We start from the raw sequence: 24,133 nt of genomic DNA, 5'->3' as shown, positions 1-24,133 counted from the left end.
CCTAAAGTATCATGCTTAAATAAAAATGGGCTCACTGAGTTTTCCTGCTAACTTTAATGATACTTTCATCCATGTCTAGGGTGCATTGTTGGGGCTGTTCTGGGTTTTTTAAAACAACTATAGCTTCTAGGAAGACACTGAGAACTATGGGATGTTACTTTCTGGAAGGAAAAAAGTCTGGCTAAAATTTTAATTTTTCAGAACTATGAAAAGTTTTCGGTTTGGATTTGATGGTCTTTGTTGTTTCTAAAGGCAAGCTATTTTGCTTTCCATTTGCAAGCTACCACAGTGGCACCTATTATAACAATACACCAATGTTACAATGAATAGTCTAAGATCCTTCAGTGAGTGAAAGAAAGCTGGAATGAACTGATGATCTCTGTGATATGGAGGAAGTAATACCTTAAATTACATTTTGTAAACGCATTGTTTTCAGTGCTCTGTTTCTGTGATCAATTGTGTGCGCCAAAGGGTAATGATTTCACCTTGTTTTTGACCACGATGACTACACACAATTCCTGTTTGTAACTGAGACAGTGATTAAAGAAATGCAGATACAGCCATCATTTTCTGTTTACAATAGGACTGTCCAGCGGGACAGAATGTTTGTTTTAATGTGATAGTACGAGTGAGGCTAGCCTAGCATATCCATTAACTCTACCACCCTACCATCTTCCTAACCCTATTCCTAAAAGCCTAATTAATTTCCAGATGCTTTCTCTCTTTTGGAGACAATGATAACTAACAATACTAACACAGCACTGGTACTCTCTGCTGCAGCTGACAGAGACAAGATATGCTCCCAACCCAACAGCGCTTCCAGTCTAAAACAGGACAAAGCCCAGGTGGGATGGGAAGCAGGGAGGGAATGTTGTCTGGGGTGTCGAAACTGTGATGGGCCTTGCTCACGACCAATACGCTGGGCAGAACATGTCTTGGGATCTCTCCCAGCTGATGTGACTTCAGTAATTACTGTGCATTAAACACAAGGCTCTACAGGAGATGAGTCGGGGGAGGAAAAGCGGCACGAGCCGACAGAGCACTGGTGCAGGGCTCAGGAAGTCAGGATCTACTGGCTCTGCCCCTGGGCTGCAGGCAAGCCAGGGCACCTCCCTTCACTGCCCTGAACCTCAGCATCCCCATCTGTAAAGTGGGGAACATGGCACTTCCTGTGTTGGGCCTCTACGATCTCTAGAGAAAGGCCACTGCTCAAGAAGCAGGTGCTGTCTGTCTTCTGGCGGCTGGCCAGAGCTGATGCACATTTACTCAGCGAGGGAGGGGAAGCCTGCCGCAGAAGTCTGGCAGAATCCCCTCCCCTCTGGACTGCGCAGCGTTGTTGGTGGCCCCCATCTTCTCTGGCCCTTTCCCTAAGCTGCCAGAACCGTCAAGACTCTTTCACCCGCTGTGTGGGTGAAGTTCCCTGCTGTGGAAACTGTTTTTTCTCCTGTTTATTTTGTCGAAGGCTCACCGCATTCTTACTTTTTCCAGAAACAAAGACAGTAAAAAGAATGCTTAGATAACCAGCAATGGTTGCTACTCAAAACCCTAAACACAAGTGGGATCAATACCTCTTTGGTATGAATGCAAAGCAGAATCGGACACTTCAGGGCAGCTGCGAAACAGCTAGTCAGGAGATTTAAGAAGTACGAGAATCTGCCTGGACCTACCCAAGCAAGTGTTTAATCCCAGAACAGAATAAGAATGCAACCGCTGGTAAATCGGGTCCTGTAGTGTCCTCTTTCCCCCCTTGGCAAGTATATGAGAGGAAGGAAATTAGAAGCACACACCCAGGGATGTGGACTTTCTGGGCTTGGTTCTTAAGAGTATTTAGGCATTACACTCACTCAGCATTGAAGTCTCATGGGCCATAAGGTTGGGTGGCTTGCTTCTACGCCACCCTGAGGTCTGTAGTGCATGCAGCCCTGGTCTGCAAGGTCCCATTTTCAAAGGTGACTTCAAAGGGCCCAGTGGTTTTTGGTAATGGTTTGGCTTCTAAATGCCCAAGGGCCAGATCTAGCAAAGGACCGGGCACTGGGTCTCTTGCAGTGGGATCCAGTACCCTGCAAGGTGCTCATAGCGCACTGTCCCGGGAAAGGCAGGTGCCTCAGGTTGGGGCCAAAATAGCCAGCTAGCTAGGGAGGAGCTGCTGGAAACCAGCCACCTTTCACTGGCTAAGATTCAGGAATAAGGCTGGGGGCAAGACTGGACCCCTGTCACCACTGCATGGCGAGTGCTCAAACCATTAAGCTATTGTGGAAAGGGGGCGGGGGGGGAACACCCTTATGCTCCAGCTGATGGAGCGGCAATTCACAGGAGCCTTGCACTGTCCGCGTGAATCCGGCGTGTGGTGAGAATGCCTGTTGGATCGAGCCCAGCGGGCGACTCCAGCAGAGACGCACAAGACAGCTGCCAGGCTGCTCAGGCCTATCCAAACTGAGGGCCTCTGGACATACGCCGAAACACAACTCTCAGGCAGTTGGGAAGCTTTAAGGACTGAAGCTGGGGTGCCGACAGAGTTCAGGTGCTACCAGAGTGCAGTGGCAGCTACTGGGAATTTCCTGGACTGCAACTTTATACTTAAGGTGCCTAAATCCATGCCAGCCCTCAGCCCAGCCAGCTCTGGCAGTGTTTGTGCCCCTCTGTCACTCGCTCCTAGCTCACACAACATCTCTTCCTCTTCCAGGGCCCTCAAGATTTCCCAGTGTTTTACTGTTCCCTGTGATGTCTCTCCTTTCAGCGCTGGCAAGAATAACCCACTCAATCATGGATGGGTCTCAGTAAGGTAGTTTTTTTCCCAAGTCGACTCAGTCATTGACAACTTAGCCACTTTGAAGGAGTGTAGTGGGGACTGGCTTGTCTTCACCGCTGTTTTGGTTCCTGGGTGTTTTCCCCTTTAACTCTGCAGCAAGTAACACTCATGACTGCACACACAGGTGTTGGAGGCAGCTGAATAAGAGAGGTGATTGATACAAGATGTAGGAAAGAGACAAGCTGTGAAGGTCACTGAAGGTGCAAACTAGGGTTTGAAGTAATGGAGAAAAAAGAGCCAGTGGAGGCATGCACAAAAAGGGGAGACTGGATCAAAGGATGAGCCGGGATAGCAATTTTTGCAGCAGCATTCTGGATGGATATGAATGAGACAGAAGGTGAGTTGTCAAGGCCAGAGAAGAGGATGTTGTAGTAACTGAGAAGCAAGATGAAGAGTCTTAATAATGCTGGTGGACAGGAAAAGCTGTATCCCAAAAATGTTCAATGGGAAAACACTGTGACATGTAGGCACAGTCTGTATGGGCAGATCTAAAGAACAGGCTGAGTTGTGGAGGACACCCAGCTGATGAAGCCAATGGTGCTGTCCACAGCAATGAACACAGAGAATGAGGAGGACTTTCAGGAAAACCATTCCCTTTTACAGGTCTGGAGTGCAGCAGCCAGCATCAGCACAGTGACTGCAGCAGGCTCTGTGTTTGCAAAGGCAAGGTGCACAGGTAGAAGAGAAGGGGCCAGCCCAAGAGTTGGAGGCAGAATGAGGGGCGTCCTCCAAACGACACACTGAAGGAGCAATCAGAGACAGACAGCACAAGAATCATGAATGGAACAAGTCACAGAAATCAAGGGAAGGTGATTTCTTGAGGACAGAAGCCTGGTCAATGGCCCTGGGGGGCTGCTGGGAGGCTGAGGAGGATGGTTATCCTGTCCATGGCCCCCAGGGAGAGAGGGCAGCTATTTGTCTGTCCCTGCTAGTAATTTAGTGCCACCAGCCTGCATTAAATCTGGGCAAGCTACCCTTTCTCCATGGCACCAATGGTGCAAAGCTCATAATTCCCCACCCATCGTTATGCAGACAGGGACTGGACAGTTCTACGGGTGTGTGTTGTTATACCCAGCTTTCTGGTCACTACAACAGGTTGAAAACTAAGGTAGTTTCTTGGGGGGAAGGGATAAAGATTCTTGGTGGTAACGCAGATGCTGAGGCCCAGTTGCAATAGTGTGCCTAGCTCTGCACACTGAAAAAACTCAGAAATGCTCTGTGCTTAGTGGCAGATGTGAGGAAGCTTAGACTCACTTTTGGTAAAGCAGACATGAAAGAGGCAGGACCCTCCAGGACTATGACGGTCCCTTCCAATACTATTCAGTCCAGCAAGGGCTCAAAAGCATGTTCACATTTTAAGCTCTGCAAACATAGAATTCAGCTGGGAGCTAAAGGACACAAGAAATTGAGAGAAACAAGTGTTTTAAGGTCAGCAGCATTTCAAAAGCTGTACTGGTTTACCCAGGCAGTAGCCAGTGATTTGTTCTGCAGCTGTTCAGGGACACTCAGCACATGGAGAGAGAAAACTGAAGATCTCCTAATGGCATATGGACTATGTCTTGCATGACAGGATAGCTGCTTAAAGATATCTCATATAGTACAGGAAACATTAGCAGCATGCAAAGCTAACAGCAGCAGTAATGCACAGAACTTGCATCTAGCTCTATTTGTCTTCCAAGCTCTCTCTAAAGATCTATTGTAGTTTGAGTCCCATTTAAAATGATTTCAAGGGACACAGGAATGGGATGAGAAGAAAGGAAGAAAAAAAAACCGGACACTTTTCCCACAGCTGAGTAGCAGAGATAGCTCAGGGAAGACAGGAGTGAACAGAACTGCAACCTTTCAACAAGGCAGCCCCTGATGGGGCAGGGGAATATATCATGACTGACCAGAAATGCCCTTTCAGGGAGACAAGATCCATAGTCTGGCGTGCCAGCAGGCTCTCAGCCTGGATGCAGAAAAGCAGGACCGCGCTGTCAGTCACCAAGAGAAGAGAGACTCCCCACTCCACGCTGCGCACTTGCACTTGCGGTATGCATGCCACCTGGATCCACGGGCTAGGTGAGAGGCTCGGGGCCAGTCCACAGGCAAGATCCAGGGATCGGAGCCACATTATCCGGCCCACAGGGCTGGGTTTGGTGACCACAGCATTACCTGTTGCACCTTCTGGAGTCATGGCAGCTTCTGCTCCTCCTGCCACCCAGTTCCTGTGCCTGCCGGCCACGTGATACAGCTCTGCACTCTGAGGTGGCGTGGGCAGCTCCCCCACAGGGCCAGAAATGTGGTGGCAAGATAAGCAGTGGCAGTGTTCATGGCTGTGGCTCCCGAAGCTGCAGCAATTCACACTGCCAGTGCTTGCCATACCACTCAATTTCTAGGCCTGTACAAAGCCCTGCAGGCCTGATGGCAGGGCCCCACAGCCAGGTCTTGGTCACCCCTGTTAGCAAGTCCATGCACACCCTCCGAATGAACTGCACTGCTACTGCACAAACACCACGAAGAATCAATTTTGAATGAACTAAATGGAAATGTTATCCATTGTGACAACATACCAGTGCAAATCTACAGAGCCGGTAACTAAGAGTCATTTTCACTAAGCCAAGATAAATGTTACTATTTCATCTACAAGGGCCACACATTGATTAACCACTAGGATTTTTAACCCAGCAGGCTTGGATAACTTGCACTTAGAGGCCTAAGAAAGCTACCTGAGAAAATCTATGGCCAGCAATTTTAATTTTTAAAAAACCTTGAACACTGGGGAAATTTCAGAAGACGTGGCAAGTGTGGATGTAGGGTCAATAGATAACTAGATGCCTCTAGGCTGAACATTAACCCCAAACAACTGAGCAGAAAAATCTGATACAGGAGTCACTTGACACAAAAATAAATTACAGGAATACAATTTACACCAGCAAACATGACTTTATGGAATAAATGCCATGCCAACTACTCCAATGTCATCCTTTGATGAGATATGGTTGTTATGGGGAACTGCAACTGAACACGAACATCAAGTGTGATGCTGTGGCAAAAAGTTCCTATGGTCCTTGGAGGTAAAAACGGAGGACCCAGCTAGTGGGAGAAGGGAGACAATTCTGCCTCTGTTCTTGCCGTTTACATGACCAGTACCAGAATACTACTTTGAGTTCACACATTTTAGAAAGGATGTTGAGGAACTGCCAGATACTAAAAACTCAATGTGTTTTGCTTATTTAAAAAAAGATGATCAAGAAGTTTCTTCATTGCAGTGTTAATTACATTCATGGGGATAGAACAGCATGTGCCAAAGGACTCATATCTCGAGGAGAGAGCCGTACAAAGAACCAGGGGCTGGAAACTGAAACCAGACCACTTACAGTTAGAAAAAAGATGGGGGGGGGGTGTTAACAGTGCTAGTGCTCTCTACTGTTTGAACAACCCGTGAAGGCAAATGATGGCTTCTCCAGGACTTGATGTCTTCCAGTCAAGACTGGATGCTTTTCTGGAACATCACCGTGTTCCAGCAAGGGAAAGGCTGCACATGGTTTCCTGCTTCCTGACTTCTGAGATTCTTCCTGTGACCTATGGGAGACGAGCAACCTGGGGGTTGCCAGCGATTAGCTGTATGCAGCAATGAAAAGCTACAATCCTAGGAGCACATCTGTTGTCTCCAGCCCCTTTTCTATCTTTGGTGCTGTCTCACCAGCAAGAGCACCAGTTTCTCCACCTGCTGACAGAGATGTCTGGGCTTATGAAGTAATGATCCCTTTGTATTCAGGAGATGACACAACAGCAAAGGTTTTGTGTACAGTCTTCACCTTCCCGCAAGTAGAAACTAAAACCAAACCTCTCAACTGATACAATATATTTGTGTGAAGTAGATGCATGATTTTCCTGCCCTGGTCCTGGTCTGGGAAAGTGTGCATGCTGGGATCCTGCCCATGTATTTTAGGGCAATTTTCTGAGATTCTGTCTCTCAAGGCTTGCTACTGAGCTAATCCCACCTTTCCTGCCAAAGATCAATGTTGCTCCCTCCTCAGTCTGCTAATGCTGCTCTTTGCTCTGCAAGAAACATTACTAGAGACTGAGAGAGAAGGTTTTTACTCTGCAAAGACTGAATTCCCATGGCCTTCTCAGAACCCACAGGATGCCTATACACGTGCAGGGAGGCTGCTCCGATGCACTGTAATTACAGTGCATCGGAGCAGACCCATTTAATTGAGTCTGCTGGAGCGTGGCAATTACTGTGCTCCAGCAGACTCCAGTGTCGTGTGTACCAGTGTCCCTGCACTGAAAAACATTAGTGGGGTGCTTTAAACTAAAGCTCATTCAATAAGCTTTAGTTCAAAGCATCCCACCGCCATTTTTCAGCACGGGGATGCTGATACACATGATGCTCCAAGTACTTTAAATTGGCGCAGCAAGAACTGCACTAATTAAGGTGCCCCGTCATCTCCCAAAGCAGGTCTATAAATGCCCACAGTTCTTGCTGGCACGGAAGCAGAAATGAACAGGAAACCTAAGATCTATGGAGGAGGAACATGCTGGAATATGTTGAGTGAAATTTCTATGAAGAAGTCCATAACCTGTCTTCAAATTCAGAGAAAGAAAAGACTGAACTTTAAGGACTAACATGGGCTAGATTTTGGATGAAGACAAATCACCTTGAGGTAAGACTTCGTTTTGGAAGAAACACACATGGCAGCACAAGGACTGAATTCCCCATGAGCAGCTCCAAGAAACTACAGACATCATTACGACATTAGGTATCAGGTTCTGCCCTGGTTTCCTTTCATTCTTAAGGTTCTCTCTGTATTTAGTGAATCTATCCCTAGACATGCTCTGGCTTAGAAAGAAAAAAAGCAAAAAAAGATCTGCTCAAAGAATGTACTTTCCCAGGTATCCAGACCAAGGGAAAAGGATTGAATGCCCCCTAAAAATACACATAAACACCTCTCAATGTTGTGAGGAAACCTCTGTTGGGATTAAAATGAATTTCAAAAAATTTAAATTGGAATTACTCATGACTTGTAATTCTTCCAAGTATTATGTCATGGTACTAAATATTTATAAGGACCATTTGTTTTGTTCCTTTTTTACAAAGATATTGAAACTAATGAAAAACTACCGTCTATATCTTTTTAACATTGTTGCATGAACAGGAAAGTCTGTCCAAGAATTAAAATTAAGCAGTGTTTTCAGTCTCTTGGCATTTAGTCCAGAAGTTGTAAAGACCACTAATAACAACCATTCACCTTTTCCCTACTGTGCTCGTCATGCCTTCATTTAATGAAGTATGCAAACATATGAGAAACAAGTAAATAAAATTCCTGCTTTTTAAACCCTAAGATGCAACAAAGATCTGAAAGGCAGATTGTAATGCAAAGCTCAGACTGCACTTTTCTTTTACAAGGCAGCACAATGTACAAATGTTCAGTGTGAAAATCTCTCACACTCTGCAGAGTAACTATAATACAGGGAGGGAGAAAGATGGAAATGCACACATGTTCCACCATGAGTACTCTGGTACAAATTCAGTTTCTGTAGCAGATAAGTTGCGGTTCAGAAAAAAATTCTGTAGATACATTTTTTCCGTTTGGAAGACAGTGCAATACATGGAACAGGGTTCTGGTATAAAAACAGTGTTCCTACAATCTGCTTTCAGTCTGATCCAAAAATATAAACTTGTCAAAACCACAGACAAGGATGATCCTCTGCAGTGAACAGGCTGACACTGCCTTGGCTTCCTTTGCTAGAGGCTTACCTAAGCAACAGGACAAATTATGAGAGCTAGTCCCTCCAGTTGAAGTCTGTCTGACACGCTCAATGCAGCTCTGGTATCACTTCCAGAAGAACATCTGCTCTGCATGCTATCTCCTCTAGAATAATTTTCTCAGCTAAAGCAGAGTAAAATTCCAAACACGTTCATGTCCTACGTGGCTCCACACTACATTATTAATTATCCCAGGGTTTATCACAATTGCCTCATTTCAGTTACTGTTTTTGCCTGAGGAACAGTAGTATATTTGCACTGGTCTAAACTGAAGTTGAACAGAACAGCTTTCACAACTTGATGTGATGTTTGGAAGTAGACAAGAAAGGGTAATTAACTGTCTTCAAATCTGTCTGCCTACCGCCGGTTCTAGAAGGCCTATTCTGGGTGCAACCACATGTGCCATTAAGGCAATGTGATAAGCTCCGGCGCAGTCTGTACCAGAGTCAAGGTTGCTGCTCCCAGTTGCTGCAACTGCACGCGTGCTTGGGACTGCACTAGTTTGAGCAGGGGATTTAGAGGGTCAGCCCCAGGCTCCAGGCAGCGGCATTGGATGGTGGAGGGGCTGGCTGGGGCATGAGGGTGCTAAAGCGTGGAGCTAGGTGGCAGGCAGCCCCCACACTTTAACATCCCTGAGGCCCAGCCAGCCCCTGTCACTGTCTACTGGCGTGTTTCAGTGCACATAATTACTCTGCCATAGGACAGAACTTGTGCTCAACAGTATTATCTTACAGCACAGTTATTTAATTTACTGTACCCTAATACCAGTGCAAGTATAGACTGTGATGCTTTACTGCAGAACTAATTAGTTGACTCCACAGTAAAGTGCACGTGTAGATGCATCCGCTCTCCATAACCTATTCTAAAAAGACACTACTTTTCCAGCCTAACACCAAAACAGAATAATCTCTTGTTAGCTTACCATCTATTTGGTGAAGAAAGTTGTTGATTCCTAACTCTAGGAGTACATGTGCCCCACTATTTTTAACAGTATTTGTTCTCTAGTGCTGGGAAGTTAGTCTCCCATAATGACACAGTTCAATTAGTACTTTTTATTCTCTTTGGTAACATTACCAAGATCTCTGTCCATCTCCAAATCCAACCCCAGGAGGCTACTGCTGACTCAGCTGTAACCCAGAGAACCTCTCTGATCATCATTCCTGGAAGTAGCTGACTCAATTCTGCTCTCTCCATGCTACCCTAGCTTACTTCTTTACACTCTACTGTATCAAAAAGGTAAAATTCTCCTGCAATCACCTTCACTTTAATTTCTGTCTTTCTTGAACAAACACAAACCCTTCAATACATGTGCTCTGGTCAGGATGGCTGTTCTACCATGATTCTCTTATGTCTCCTCTGGAACACCAAAGTGTTTTCCTGCATGCTGTACGTCGCTTTGAGGCTGGTGACCAGGTTTGCTCTCGACATCACCGTAAGTGTTGCTTTAGGTTTAGCTGAAGTCTGACAAAATCAGAATCAGTGATGGTGTGTCAGCCTAGCATAATTATTCATTTGCATTTAAAAATGGTTCACGCTATTCTAGTAGCATCAGGTAATTTAACCTGAGTCGTGCAGCGTTCCAATAGAAACACCAGTTTCAGGGTTCCTGAGTATTATTCTCTAAGGAGCGCTATAGTGCAATGAAACAAATGAGACTTTTATTAGTTTTTGCCTTTAACTTTTGCAGAGGTCTCATTCTGGAATGACACGAGAGTCATGAGGATAACATCCAGCTGGGGTTTTGCTCAGGCCTTGACGATATTAACTCTGTTTAAAAAGGTTGAAAATATACTTACATTTTTGCCAGAGATTTTCTATGAGATTCCTACTCAGAACTAACAGCCAGGCCATCTTTCTATTAAATTGTCTAGAGGCAGAGAAAGAGGAGGTACTTACTTGTAGTTGTCATCTTCAACAAACTTCTGAAGTTCTTCAATGTAGCGAACAGACTTTAAATACTTTTGCACATGGGGTAATGTTGTGAGGTGATCTACAGGGTATAAAAAATGGCCAGGATGAATTTCCACAACTTAAAGAAATAAAAGCAATTCTTCTCTGGTTTCCTCTAATTCTCTTGACTATATTAGCAGAAGCAAAATGAGAACTCCAACCCCCACAGGGAAAAAGTGTCTAGGAATATTATTCTGTTAGACAGTCTGAGAACGTCAGGGATTTGATCACATATCAACTTGATTATTCCTCAGTCCGTAGCTGAGATTCAGCTGCAGACCTCAGCCAGGAGCAGCAAACCTAAAGGAGCCTAGCTCAGACCCTGCTCTTGCATTTTTCAAGGAACCCATTATTTAGGAGATTACAGAGAGGAGTTTGTGGTAATTTATTTTAATCCAATTATTTGAAGGAAGGGATTACAAAATGAATGTACAGAAATAGCAGAGGCCACTGGAGCAGACAAGAGGACCAGGAAAGGCATCAGGAGGCGCTACTTCACGGTCAGGGCGGTTAGGATCTGAAACCGACTTCCAAGCGAAGTGGTACTGGCTCCTACCCTGGAGGTTTTCAAGAGGAGGTTAGATGAACACCTTGCTGGGGTCATTTGACCCCAGTACTCTTTCCTGCCATGGCAGGGGGTCGGACGTGATGATCTGCTCAGGCCCCTTCCGACCTGACCAACTATGAAACTATGAAAGCTACAACACATTCTTTTATCACTCAAGATATTAAAAACACCATATAATAATAAGTGCAGTCTGAACATTGCCAATATATTCCAAGTATATAACACTCAAACTAATAACTCGTTCCCATATGTCTCAACATTTTTGCTCTGCAGGCTGGATGGAAGGTCCCAGTCTGTCGATGGGCCAGATCTGGCTGGTGGGCCCCATCTAGTACATGGGGTTGGCGAGGCCAGGCCCGATGCAGCTGTGAAGGGGTGTGCCGCCCATCCCTAATCCATCTACTGGGGGGGGTAGGGGGGCAGTGGCATGGGCCTGGGACTTGTGGAAGGGGTGGGGATGTGGAGCATCTTGGCCCAATCCAGATATATGCGGGGGCAGGCCTGGACCTGAAGCTACTGCGTCGCACTGGCCTGGGCAAAACTAGATCCAGATGCGCAGAGCTTCTACCACTCCCCCACTACTGAATTTTCTGATCCATAGGGATCCCTGCAGGCCACAGGCTGAGCACCCCTGCCCTAAACTGAAAGACTGATAAATGAGTATACCAAAACATTCAGCAGTTAGAATAAAATCTGTCCAATCTATGAAAAGTAAAATCATGCATAGTTCTTATCGACTTTGACACTCCTCTTTAGCCCCCTGACAGCTGCAGTCCCACTGACACGCTGAGATTTGTCAGGATGTTACTTCCTTACCCTGTCAATAAATTACTTTCAGCACTCCTGACCAAGCCCATTAAAGTCTGTGACATGGGGGGCAAAGATCAGGGCCCGATGATGGAAGTGCCAGGCCCGGTATACACAGGCACACACATGTGGCCTCCAACTAATTTTTGAGTCCTAAGAAAAGGTAGTTTTTGAGTTAATTCTCTTGCATTAACTCTCCCTTCAACCCCAGAAAAAGAAAACTCTAGTGTTAAAAACGCTGTGATTTTAGCCCATTAATTCTATACATACTCTCAAGGGAGCTTTAATGCTTGCTTCTGGTTTAAACAATGAGAGCTCATGATAAAGTAACAACAGCAGGCTCCACGTTGGCCAAGACCCAAGAAATGATGAATTTCCTGTACAGAGGCTTCACAGAGGGCTGGAATTGTGCATTTAGCAAGTATGGGTTTTCGGATAAAGGCCTAGCTGACAGCAGAAGCTAAGGGCCCAATGTCAGGGACAAAAGCAGCAGGCTTATGTCTCACATGAGGCTATGGGATTGAACTGTTTCCTTCTACGGGCTGGGCTATGTAGGCCTATGGAACAAAACCTTGCTCTAGGATCTGTTCAAAAGCACAGTGCTTTACCTCTTTTACAAGTAAAGGTCTTTAACCGCAGAGAATGAAACACTGCTGTAGTCTGGACTTCTTAGGAGGACCCAAGGCCTGGAGGCAGCTGCTCTGTGCACAGGGATGGCTCTTGCAGCAGTGTGTGAAACATCTAATAGGGCTTGCAAAGCAGGCTTTGCAAAGACTTTGGCCCTATGAAGCTGATCCCTGGAGACCTATAACAGTTATCCAGGAGACTTACCCCTGTGACCAAACAGTCATAGTTGGTGGGTGAGGCACCAGGAGAGAGATTTAGATGCTACTGAAAAGGAAGAAACAATGGGCAGAGGGGCCTCTGGCTCCAGTGTTTCCAGTATGTCTGTAAATGTGCTGAAGGCAGTAAATGCTGCTGAGGCTGGAAGCACCACAGGTCAGGTACCAACTATATCAGTACCAGGAAAGTCAGTCCTATGGATATCATATTGGTCTCTTGGCAGAAGGCAGTATACCAAGGTCACTGAAGTCTGTGGTGAAGAAGAGATTGAGGCAAGATAGAAGCAAAGATGACCGTCAAGGTGGAACAGCCCTGAGTTGGAACCAAAGTCACCAAGGTTGGGTAGTCGGATTGTAGAGGACAGTGGTGCAGTTACATTTGTTATCTGGCTGGTACCAGGGATGGTGACTGATGCTGGGGCACAGTTTAAAAGTGGTGGTCTTTGCTACTCTGGGCAGTAGGTGCCACGGGTCTGATGTACTGTATCAGCAGTTCGCAAGGAGATGCTCAGCCTCTGAGCTGAAGACTTGGGAACCAGGAGTGACCACACCAGTCGCTGGGGCAGTAGCTGCCAGAAGCTCCGACATGGAAGCAGTGTCGTTCTTCCAACTTGCCTGAGAACCATTTCCTTCCTGCAGGTATCTCCCCAGCCATCTGAGTGCACTTCAAGAAGTTTGTGAATGGAGCAGTTTTCAGGCTCATTCTATTCTTTAGAGCAGAACTAATGTATTAAAAGTCCATCATTTAAGAGAACTGAAGATTTAGAGTCTGGCAAGTCGTAAGGCATTAGAACTTGGCCTCAACTGTAGCGGGCACCCTGGTGTTGAGCAAAGATTCCTTGAAAAGATTAAATGTTTTTCTCCTTGCATGCATACATATGTTTATGTGTTTATTTTATTTTGCAAATGAATTAGCAGGATACTAATTAACTACAGACACGAAGCATACCAGAGAAGCACTAATGACAGGGGTGCAAAGGATGCTGAGGCAAGCAAAGAAGAGACCCAATTTAACTGTCAACCCCAATGCAAAAGCCTAGACCACCCAAACCCTTCACTTTTACCTTGTACAGCAGTTGCATTGGTCTAGCAGACCCTAGGCACTTTCCCCTATTCACAGGGAATACATGTTATGCTCATTCCAGCTGCCTAACTTGATACAGGCAACACCCGCTTAGCTCTCTTAATCGGGTCTGGAAAAACTGAGCGTTAACCGGAACTGCGTTAAGTGAAACGCATTTTCCTATAGGAATTAATATAAATAAATAGAATTCGTTACCAGGGTACCGTTGCTGGCCGCTTGGGTCCAAGCCACGGTGCTGTTGGTTTCCTCCATGCCAGGTGGCGGGCAGGAGCAGTCACGGCCACAGCTGCGGTCACTCCAGGCCAGCTCCCCCTTCTCCCCACTGGTGCAGCCCAGCCTGCTCCACAGAGCCCCTGCCAGCCCGGGACTCGTGCTCCTGCCGCCCCGCCCTGGGTCCCTGCCAGCCCTGGCCCCAGGCCACCGGTGCGGGCCCCGCACTCACGCCCGCTCACTTGCTTCCCCACCTGCCGTCGCCATTTCCCCCGCTTTCCTGCCCACTGCTGCCGCTTCTCCCCACCCTGCTGCCTGCCCACTCAGCATTATAACAACACTCGCAGAGCACTAAGTGGAATTGGGTATGAATTTAAAATGAGTGCTATAGCAAAACAGTACTAAGTGAAACAGTGTTAAGTGGGGGTTGCCTGTATTAAAACCGAAGTTAGACAGCAGTGGTAGCTAGCAAGTTGGTTGTGTAGAATCTTATTTACTTATATTATCCACCCAAGTCCTTTTCATAGGAGGAAGACATCTGCTAATAATTTATCATATTACAGAAATATCAGTAAAGATTTTATAACATCAACAAATGGAAAATGACCAACCATAGTTACAGGAGACTTGCAAATCAGCTATTATTCTAAGGATATTGTTCATTTGATTGGATCTTTGTTCATTCTCCATGATGCTGCCTGAGGCAGGATATGCAGAATCAATGTAGATTAAGTCCAAGAGATAAATTCCTGAAATTAAAAACAAATTAATCAGGTGTTTTATAAATAAACAGGCGCATACATGACAATAACAGAACAAGAACGAACCACCACCTGCCCTTCTGTGTCTGTCCCATTCAATAAAAGGGGGAGGATATTACAAGCAAAGAGCTCGAGATTCGTCTAACCAAAAATGTAGGTGTTGGGCTTCAGTTCTGAGACTCCTTCATAAATGCAGAGAAAAGCTTTAGCCAATGTGCACCTGCATGAGGTAGTGTTTCCAAAGACACAATGGGCAGGATTTCAGGGTTTACACTCACCAAAAATAACATCCACAATGGAAAATACAGTAACCCAAATGTGGGGGAGGAAAACAGAAATGTCCCTACACCTGCTTTGTTAACAAGGGCCTGATGCCATGCTCCGCTGAGCCCCTACAGCTGCCCCTGGCTCCACAGAAAACCCTGAAGTGCTCATTGCCCAGCATGGCTCTCCAAATTTACCAGCCTGTGGCTGATTTGTACCACTCTGCATTTCTGGTAACAGCCAATGGTTAGAGTCTTTAGAAAGATTAATGAAAGCAATGTTTTAGCATCGATTATGTGACAAATTCAAGGTGTTTCTACTTGTTACCTTTTAAAAGGGGGTTAAATTAACAGGTCTGGTACTAATCACTGAATTCCTGTACAGGAAAATAACATTTCACATGGGTTTTGCTAGTGTCCTGGCATTTTCAACAAGCACAGAAAAGAGCATTATCTACATTTGACTGGGACATTTCACCCAGAAAGATGAAAAGTGCTTTATGGGATGACAGCTAGACAGACAGAATCAAACGGTGAGCTACACGGTATGAGGTACATCTGGAACAACCTTCAGTCATCTACTGTCACATAATAGGATCATGTTAAATATATTTTGATCAATAAGCAATTTTTAACAACAAAGACCTGATACAACAACAGTGGTGATAACAAGGAAAATCAAGTCACCAATAAAGAAACTGCACACCACCTACAACTGTTATCAGGAATAAAACCCCAGCTTCTCTATGAGCAATTGAACCAGCTCTGTGAGCTCTGTTCAGCATTAGTGTTTAGTAATGAAAGAAGGCACCTGAAAAGTAAATACTGCTCAACTTAGATATGTGGCTAACCAGAAGCCTTGGCCTTCCTGCTTTGGAAACCTTAGTTTAAACCTTGTGAAAAGAGTCTGGTAGTTTTCAGCAAGTTGCTATAAACACCAAAAAATGCTATGGTGTGTGGTACAATCAGCTGGTCTAATCACTTTGGCTCAGTTCAGGCTCAGTAACAAAAAGCATGGCATAAGCTGAACTACATTCACAGACCTGTACAGGGAGGGCAGCTTGCACAGGCTGTAGCATCCCCATCATTAACAGCACCGCAGGCATCTGACTGTCCTGCAAGTGGCTGAGATCAGAATCGTGCTCAGGAATGTGCCAGCTACAGCAAAGGCAAAGTCCTTGCCACGTGCAATAGAGAATGTGCGATCACATTAGCAATTATGATCCCCAAGTCGCTGCTTCCACTTTGCTCTGGGCACCCAAGCTGTGTCCCCACGCTGCTCATCTGCACAATCTTCTGTATGCTTTTGGAGATCCTTCATTCAGTGTTAATTTATCAGCAAATATACCTCCAAAGCAGGCCAGAAGTACAGAATCCCTGAGAAAAATGGTCTTCTGCTGACAAAGAAGAACTACTATCAGTTCAGGAGTTGTGGAAAGGGAGACCATCTGAAAAAGGACTGCTAAAACAATTGTTTTAAATTAATTACTCTTTCCCCCAACTTTCCATTATGATGTTCCTATACAACTGAATACAGTGAATGAATGAGCACAAAAGAACACACCTGGCAAGACCACAGCAGGTTTTCCTACAGCATCAGCCCTCACATACAGCCACATTTCCTTTAACCAGGTCCTACAATCTCCTAGCGCACCAGTCTCCAGAAGTTTCGGATCAGATGGGACAATGTAATAAGAGCAGAGGGGGAGCGGGCCGGGAATGGCAGTTATGTTGACTTTTCAGGGTAGGAAAGGATCTCCCCGACTGCTCAAGGCAATGTGCACAGCATGAGGAGGGTAACAGCAATCTCTCCTCTTAGGTTCCCCCCAGACTGAAGGCTGAGTGTGGTGCAGACCACAGTATGGTTGGTTTGCAAAGGCCTGTGAAGAATCCTGTTCATGTAGCTGAGCAGCTGCCACGTTCAAAAGAAAAAGTCCGTTAATTGTTTCTTTAGTCTTTGCTTGTACCTTACAAATTCTTATTTTTGCATCACGTAAGGCTAAGCTGCAAATCTGAGCCCTCCATGAATCATAATGACCCATGACGGGGTGGGGGACTGACAGCACCTCCTATCTTTAGGTAGCCAAACACGTTCCATTGCAAAAGTTTTCTGTGGCCTGTTTTTGAGAAAGTCTAGTGCCTGGATATGAACGTAGTTCAACCTTTATTACATGATCAAGCACTTCTGTATTTCCCAGAGGATCTCTTCCTGTATAAGGCTCAGGGCTCTGATCTGAAGTACAAAAGGAGAGAATTATGGTTACACAACCAACTGCACTTCTAGATTTTTAAACTTTCAGGTGCTTCAGTTTGCAGCCTATGTAACTTGGAGTATATTTTTGTATGTAATTTATACATGCAACATAAGACCCTACACCCTTATTAAAGGCTGGAAAGTGAATACAACCCAATGCCTATAAAACCACTAATAATGGAAATCTTTGGCATCAAACAGTCAGCAGTTTTTCACTTCCATGGATAAAAATAAAGTGCTCTGTTATTAGCAGATCAGATTCTGCTGGTTGCTATACATTTAGAGACAGAAACCACAGTTCATACAGTACTTGCTTAGTGCAAATACAGTTGGGAGACTCATGCTTAGACTGCATTTTTTCCTTGTGTCTGGTAGAGACACTCCCTGTTTGCTAGTCAAAAAGAGAAACAACAATTGTAAGGGGGGGAGGAATTAAGCGTAGCTGGATGCACGTATTTATCTGCTGCTGTTAGTTACGTAACATTTTGACCCAGAGTTGTAATGGCTTGAAAGCTAAAGATAAGTGGTATATGTCAGCAGGCACACGAAAAGACATGCACACACACACAAATTTTTACATATGCTTGTTACTTCTATTTGTCTTGCAGTCACAACAACACACAAATGCTGACTTCACTAGCTGCCTGTCAGATACTGTGGCAGACTCTGTGGTCCTCTGAAGGCTTCTGAAAGGTAAATCATGAACTACCATTGTAGTTCAATTCAGGGAAGCTGCTGATTTCCATTACAGAGGCCAGCACGGAGGGAAGCATGGGGCATATGTGAAAGGGCCATACTTGACCCATAGACAACTGAACAGATGAATAACTGCTGGAATTTATTCCACTTCAACATCACCATGCTACGGCAGTTGGCATCTTTCCCTACAGGTGAAAAGTAAATCAAAATGAATTAGACAGAGGTAGAAAGAAAGGGAAGACAACGGGAAAGATGGACAACTGCAGCTGAAATCACCAGCTGTTCTTTTATGAGATGAAAGCAGGAGGTATTGGCCAATAAGGTAGTAAAGAATGGCCCTTTCTAAAAAGCCTTAAAATACTCTGGTAGCTTACATAGCTTTGGAAATACAAAAAGCTTAGTGAATTTCAGAAGAGGAAGTGTCCTTGCACACATTCTACCTTCTTGAAGCTTTCCTCTAATAGCATAAGATAAATATCAAAAAAGGCAAGTGTACAAGGTAGCTGTGAAATCAGATCGCTGGAGGATGAAAACCAGGACTTACTGTTCATATGTTTGGATGAAAAAATATGAAATAATAAATTAATAATATTTTCCTTCAGCAACAATGGTAAGTTTTTAAACCAAAATGGTCTGTAATTGCTCAAGTCCTCTGAGGAAACCTGGAAAACTGGTCACTCTCACAAAATAAAATGGCTTGCCAGCCAATTGGAAGATTTAAAACCACTGATCTCATCTCATAAAAAGCAGCAGGAGATTCTCTCTGTGTGATGCTTGAACAAGCTGGGTGCCAAAGTGCACTCAGTGCAGTGGTCTCTGGTTTCATTAGACCCTTTCTGAATACCGTGGAAGGTCAAACTGACAATGCTGGAGTCACAGACCACAGAACAGGCCTCTGGGTGGTAGAAAACACCCTACACTCACTTTTATTCCATCAAATGTTAAAGGTTGTGTTTATAACAGAAGCTTCAGAAGACAGGACCACTATTGGTTACCAGCTCCAAACTCACAATCCACAGGAAGTTCTGTGGCCAGATAGTCTTTGCTTGCCGTGGAGCTCAGAATCCCCCCAACACACACCTACTTTGGTCAGACATATACAGAACTGTGGCATTCAGTAATATCCTGGAAGGAAGACAAAAATAAAAGACCCATCTTTCATTTATGTAAGTATCTCAAATTAAGTGATGATGATGAAACCAAGAACTGGAGAGGTAACCATGGGTGGATCAAATACAATACTAAGATTTGAATTACTTTAACTAACTCTTCTTACTTCTTGTCTTGGCTTTAGATCAAAACAACGATTTTCATTGTTACTATAGTTTGTTTTAGGCCAAGCATCTTTAAGGTTTTGCCTCAGTTCTCATTCCAGGCAGAAAATGGTACTGTGTACTATTCACCTAACGAGCCAACTTAAAAAGAGGGGGTTTTAAAGCACAGTATTTGTGGAAGGGATCCTCAGCCCAAGGACTCTCTTATCTTGTTTTCATATGAGGTGAGTCATTGCAGCAGCCACCCAGTCAGATTAAAAATAGTTTTTCCATTTACTTTAAGTAGTTCATGCCACAAAGCTCCCCCACCTGCACCTGATCATGTTAGCAGGCTTCAGGATGAGCCCAGAGAGAGTATCCAGGACTCCAGAGTTGACAGAAATAAACTGCCTTTGAGCTTTTTAGCCTCATAGCAGCTGAAAATAAAATAAAGAGGGAACGGTCTGGTGTTAACTGCTACACATAAGGCGCATCTACATGAGACACTTAATGCGCAGTGGCCTAATAACAACGTGCAGTAGTGTGCTGGGCAAAACCCGTACTAATATGTTACTGAGCAGTAGTATTAGAGCACTGCACAGTAAGTGTCACTAAAAAACCATGCGGCGGAGCTACTGCACGGTAATTCTTTGCATTCAGTTAGTACTTCATTAAACAAGTACTAAACTAAATGCACAGTAACTACTGCACATTAATGAACATGTAGATGCAACCATAGAGAAGCAACTCACTGACCTCAGGTTTCTGCTCAGAGGTTTGGATTGGATCAAATCAATCTTCCTCGCCCTTCACTTCTCTCCCTGCAGCAGGCTTGCAGAAAGAGCGGCAAAGCACAAGGTGTATGAGACTGATCAGTTTAGACTCATACAAACTTTCTGACATTGTACTGTACTCTCTACAATGGGGGATGCATTTCACGACACAACATGACTCTCTACAAGGCCAAAAGCCACTAGGCAGAAGCCTGAGCCAGTGAAGCCACAAGAAGATAGCTGGTCTGGTTATGAGGAATATCAGCACAAATAAAACCACTTTCCTCTTAACTCTAGCATTTCACGTAATAGATTTCCCAACATGAGGTGCACATTCTACAAAGTGAATAAGACGATAGTGAGGCTCATGCTTGTGCCTGGGTCTAGCTGTTCTGGTAAGAAATGTGCAATGAATTTGTAACAGCAAGGAAAGGAAATACTGTATTCATACCTTCTTGAACAAAGTAACTGTATGCACCTGAGGCAAGTATCTCATCATTTTGGGCCTGTACAAAAGCAGACCCATGTATTAGATGGTGTGTAAAATTCACATAAAAACAATATACATAAAGAACTAGCCTTAACTATTGATCATTATTCTTCTCTGGGAACTGCAGCCAGTGGCATGACAGCCAGGGAAGGCAAAGCCTTGTCTGAGCCCTAAGCAAGGTCTGACTGTGCAGGACAGATTCAGTGATAATTTTGTGGTGCACACATGCACATGTACACACACACACATACACTCACGTGCATGTACATGTGCATGCAGACACACACACACCCCACACTTAACGTTAAATCCTATACGCACAGATCACTTGGCCTGCCACAGGAATGCAGGTACCCTTGCTTAAAATGCAGAGCTGCACTACGTGACCATTTTGAACTGGAAGTGAACTCCTTCCCCAGCAGAACTCACCCTGTGCCTGGTTCCACATGTAGCTGTCACTGCATCTAATCAGCAGAGACTCAGCACCCGGCACCAGTAGCTGTTTTACACTAGGGCCACATGCAATTCATAGATGCAGCATTTTTTACCTACAGTATTTTTTACAAATCATTTTGCTCAGTGCTTATCACACATGAAAAGAAGGCAGTCCTGGGGTCAGATAACTTCTTGTCTGAAAGACTAAAGCACAGGTTGGCAACCTGTGGCCAGTAGGCCAGGCTGCGCTTGCGGGACCGCTGGATACAGCTGTGGATGCAGGACTTCAGTGGCCTTTGGCAGGTGACAGGCACTCTCCCTTTGCTGCCACACGCAGTAACCAGTGGCAGTGATGGCCAGGTCCCAGCTCTTGCCTACCCGTCTACCTCCAGCTCGGGTGGGTAGTTCTGGCCTGCAGTCAGAAAAGGTTGCCTCCCTCTGCATTCAACGAAAATGACTGCAGGCCACAAAAAGCTCAGAAAAAGACAATCTTTGAGTTACACTTCTTGAGTGTTCCTGCAGGACAGAGCACCGTTCGCTGCATCAGCAGCCTCACTTCCTGAGATCCCCGCTCCTTCTGCACGGCCACCCAGCTAACAGCGCATTGCTTGCACAATCAAGGTACTGGTGCAGCTAGAGGGTGCCATGGTACTCAAGGCATTTTGTGTTGTGTAACAGTCAGGCCCTTGCTACTTCCTACCTTATTTGGGGTGGTCTCTCATCTCCTGTAAAACGGTCTCTGATTTGCACATGCCATGACAGATGGCTGCACTGCAGGGGTGGACAAATGATTGCTATGCTCTGTGAAAGGTCACAGATCCTCTTGCTTGAAAGGAGCTACATAACCTAACAGGACTGTACCAAACTGTTACTTATAATAACTATGGCAGAGATTTTTGCCATTCCTCTGCTATTGAGATCCCCTTTATATGGTACCTTTAGAGGAGAAAGCAACTTCTAAAACCTTGTTGAAGTCTAATAAACCTAAAAGCACAGCATAAGATCTCTACCTAAACATGCTGATGGCATAAAAGTCACTAGAAGTGTGTAACAGTCTATTGACAATGGACAAGCAACGCTAAGCATCAGACATAACATGTCCATAAAGACTGATGAATGCAGCTCTGTGTCTTAGGTGACAAACAACTGAACTGCACCGTGGCCAGGAGCTTCTGTAAAAGGCACGTTTATATAGCAGACTGGATGGACCCTCAGAAGTTCATAACCTGGCACTGAGTAAGCCCACTGACTTCATCGGTTACAGCAGGGATAAATTTAGGATAATTACGGTGTCAAAAAAATTTTATTTTCCTATGTATGTCACTCAATAAAACTGTTCAAGTAGCCACACAGACAGACTGAAATGTTGGGTCTTGGGATGGTTGGAACATCAGCATCTCATTACAGATATCACATATCAGCTTCACAAATTACCAGTAGTGATGCCTGTAACTATGTTATTGATTTTTTTCCCTAAACAAAGTATATAAGGCTGCAGGTTCTTTAGCAGGCATGGATCTTTTATCCGTTTGAAGTTTGGGCTTTATGAATTTTCCAATAGCTCCTCCATCTGTGCATGCCCTGACACTCCTGTTAATATTGATTTCATACATGTATACAATCAAGTTACTAGTCCACTGTGTTCCATCAAAAGCAACTTAACTTTAAAACACAAACAAGGGGAAATATTTTATATTTATATTAGCCCTAAAATATGATAGTTATGGAATTACGTAGCTAAAGAAAGTTCCAGCTGAGGGAATTGTACAATGTCAGCCAAATCTATGGAAAGAAGAATAGCACATGGTATTTATGATGCTTGAGACCCTGAGGCAGCCTTATAATATGCCTTTTGTTTTCTATGGTGCTGTCACACACAGTAATGATTGCACAGAGCTCTCATCACACGGGGAACTCTAGCACTTGCAGTATTGGCACATGGTTTTGTAATGCCCTTCAAAGTAATGAAAAAATAGGAATTTGCAGAGTGCACACACTTTAACTAACATTTTTAAGCAGCAGCTGGCAAGAGCACTCTCAAAAGTCCCCAGAAAAAGAATTACCCCATAGAACTGAACTGGGTTTTTTTGAGGTGGGGGGAAGGGAAAAGTGGAAGGTGAGCAGGGAGTGTAAATACACACGGTGGGACATGGAAAGTAGGAGAGAAGGAGGGAGAGGGGACATTTGCATTTAGACATTGCAGAGACTTGGTTATGGTGCTCTGTAGCCATCTGAAAAGGAGTCTGATCAAAAGCAGTTGATGGACTTTGCAGCAACACTTTTCATGATTAGCAAACTAGGGTTATGGAAAACTAGTCATCTATTCAAGTCCAAGTACTTCTGCTAAGTTGTCTTAAGTCCTTTGTTTCTCGACATGCCAGATAATGCTATTTTTAGGAGTAAGATCTCATAACCCACAACTCCCATCCCAAAAATTAGGGCTCCATTTTCATGAAGTGCTTTTTACTCACAAACATGCTTCCTGCAGATTTGAGTCTGCAGAACAATAGATGGGGGCAAGCAAAAGACAGACAAAGAAAAGCCAGTCTCTCTGTGCCTGTTGCCCTTCCCCTTGATCACTCAGAAATGTAAAGTGGGAGGAGGGGGCCTGCTCTTCTGAACAGGAGTCCTGTGAGTTCCAGTCCTTGTCGCACAAAGCCCGATGTTTTCATTGGGTTCGTCTTCAGTTCTCAGCAGGCACCTACAGACCCTGGTGCAGGCAGAGCACAGTGTGCCTTGATGCCTTGTCACCAACCCAAACATTGCTTAGATTTTCATTAGTTCACATTTAGCAGTTGTGTGGAGGGTTTGGGGAAAGTGCTTTGCTTCCTTCACTGACCATTCAACCTCTTTCTAAAGCTCTTGTGTAAAAGAAGTGTGTTAGGGAGACGTTTATGGATCTGCTGATTTTGCAGAACAGTTCACCTGGTCAAGGAGAAAGTAAAGTTTATTAAAAGTAAAATGATCTGAGTTATGCAATGTAATTCTTGAGAGAGATCTGTGAGGCCCGGCTCTCGTTTATCCTGCATCTTGTGTCATATCTGGATCCCAGGAAAAAGCAGGACTGAACACGGAGGGACTTATTCCCCTTTTCATTAGATTTCATTTCATAGATTTCATAGACATTAGGGCTGGAAGGGACCTCGGGAGATCATCGAGTCCAGCCCCCTGCCCAAAGGG

General features: G+C 44.8%; 1 protein-coding gene across 2 annotated transcripts in view; it reads right to left on the bottom strand.

Moving 5' to 3' along the window:
* Positions 1-24,133, bottom strand: part of RALGPS1 (Ral GEF with PH domain and SH3 binding motif 1) — a 210,599-nt gene that overhangs the window by 46,958 nt on the left and 139,508 nt on the right. For both annotated transcript variants that reach the window (XM_019541064.1, XM_019541066.1), the window contains 2 exons: positions 14,637-14,774; positions 10,461-10,554 (listed from right to left, as the gene is read on the bottom strand). In XM_019541064.1, the coding sequence (XP_019396609.1) occupies positions 10,461-10,554; positions 14,637-14,774 (232 nt within the window). The remainder of the gene's footprint in view (positions 1-10,460; positions 10,555-14,636; positions 14,775-24,133) is intronic.

The sequence above is a fragment of the Crocodylus porosus genome, unplaced genomic scaffold, assembly GCF_001723895.1.
Source record: "Crocodylus porosus isolate Cpor-Errol unplaced genomic scaffold, CroPor_comp1, whole genome shotgun sequence".
Classification (NCBI taxonomy): Eukaryota; Metazoa; Chordata; order Crocodylia; family Crocodylidae; genus Crocodylus; species Crocodylus porosus.
Note: the sequence above shows the minus strand (reverse complement) of the source record. Positions and strands in the feature narration are given on the sequence as shown.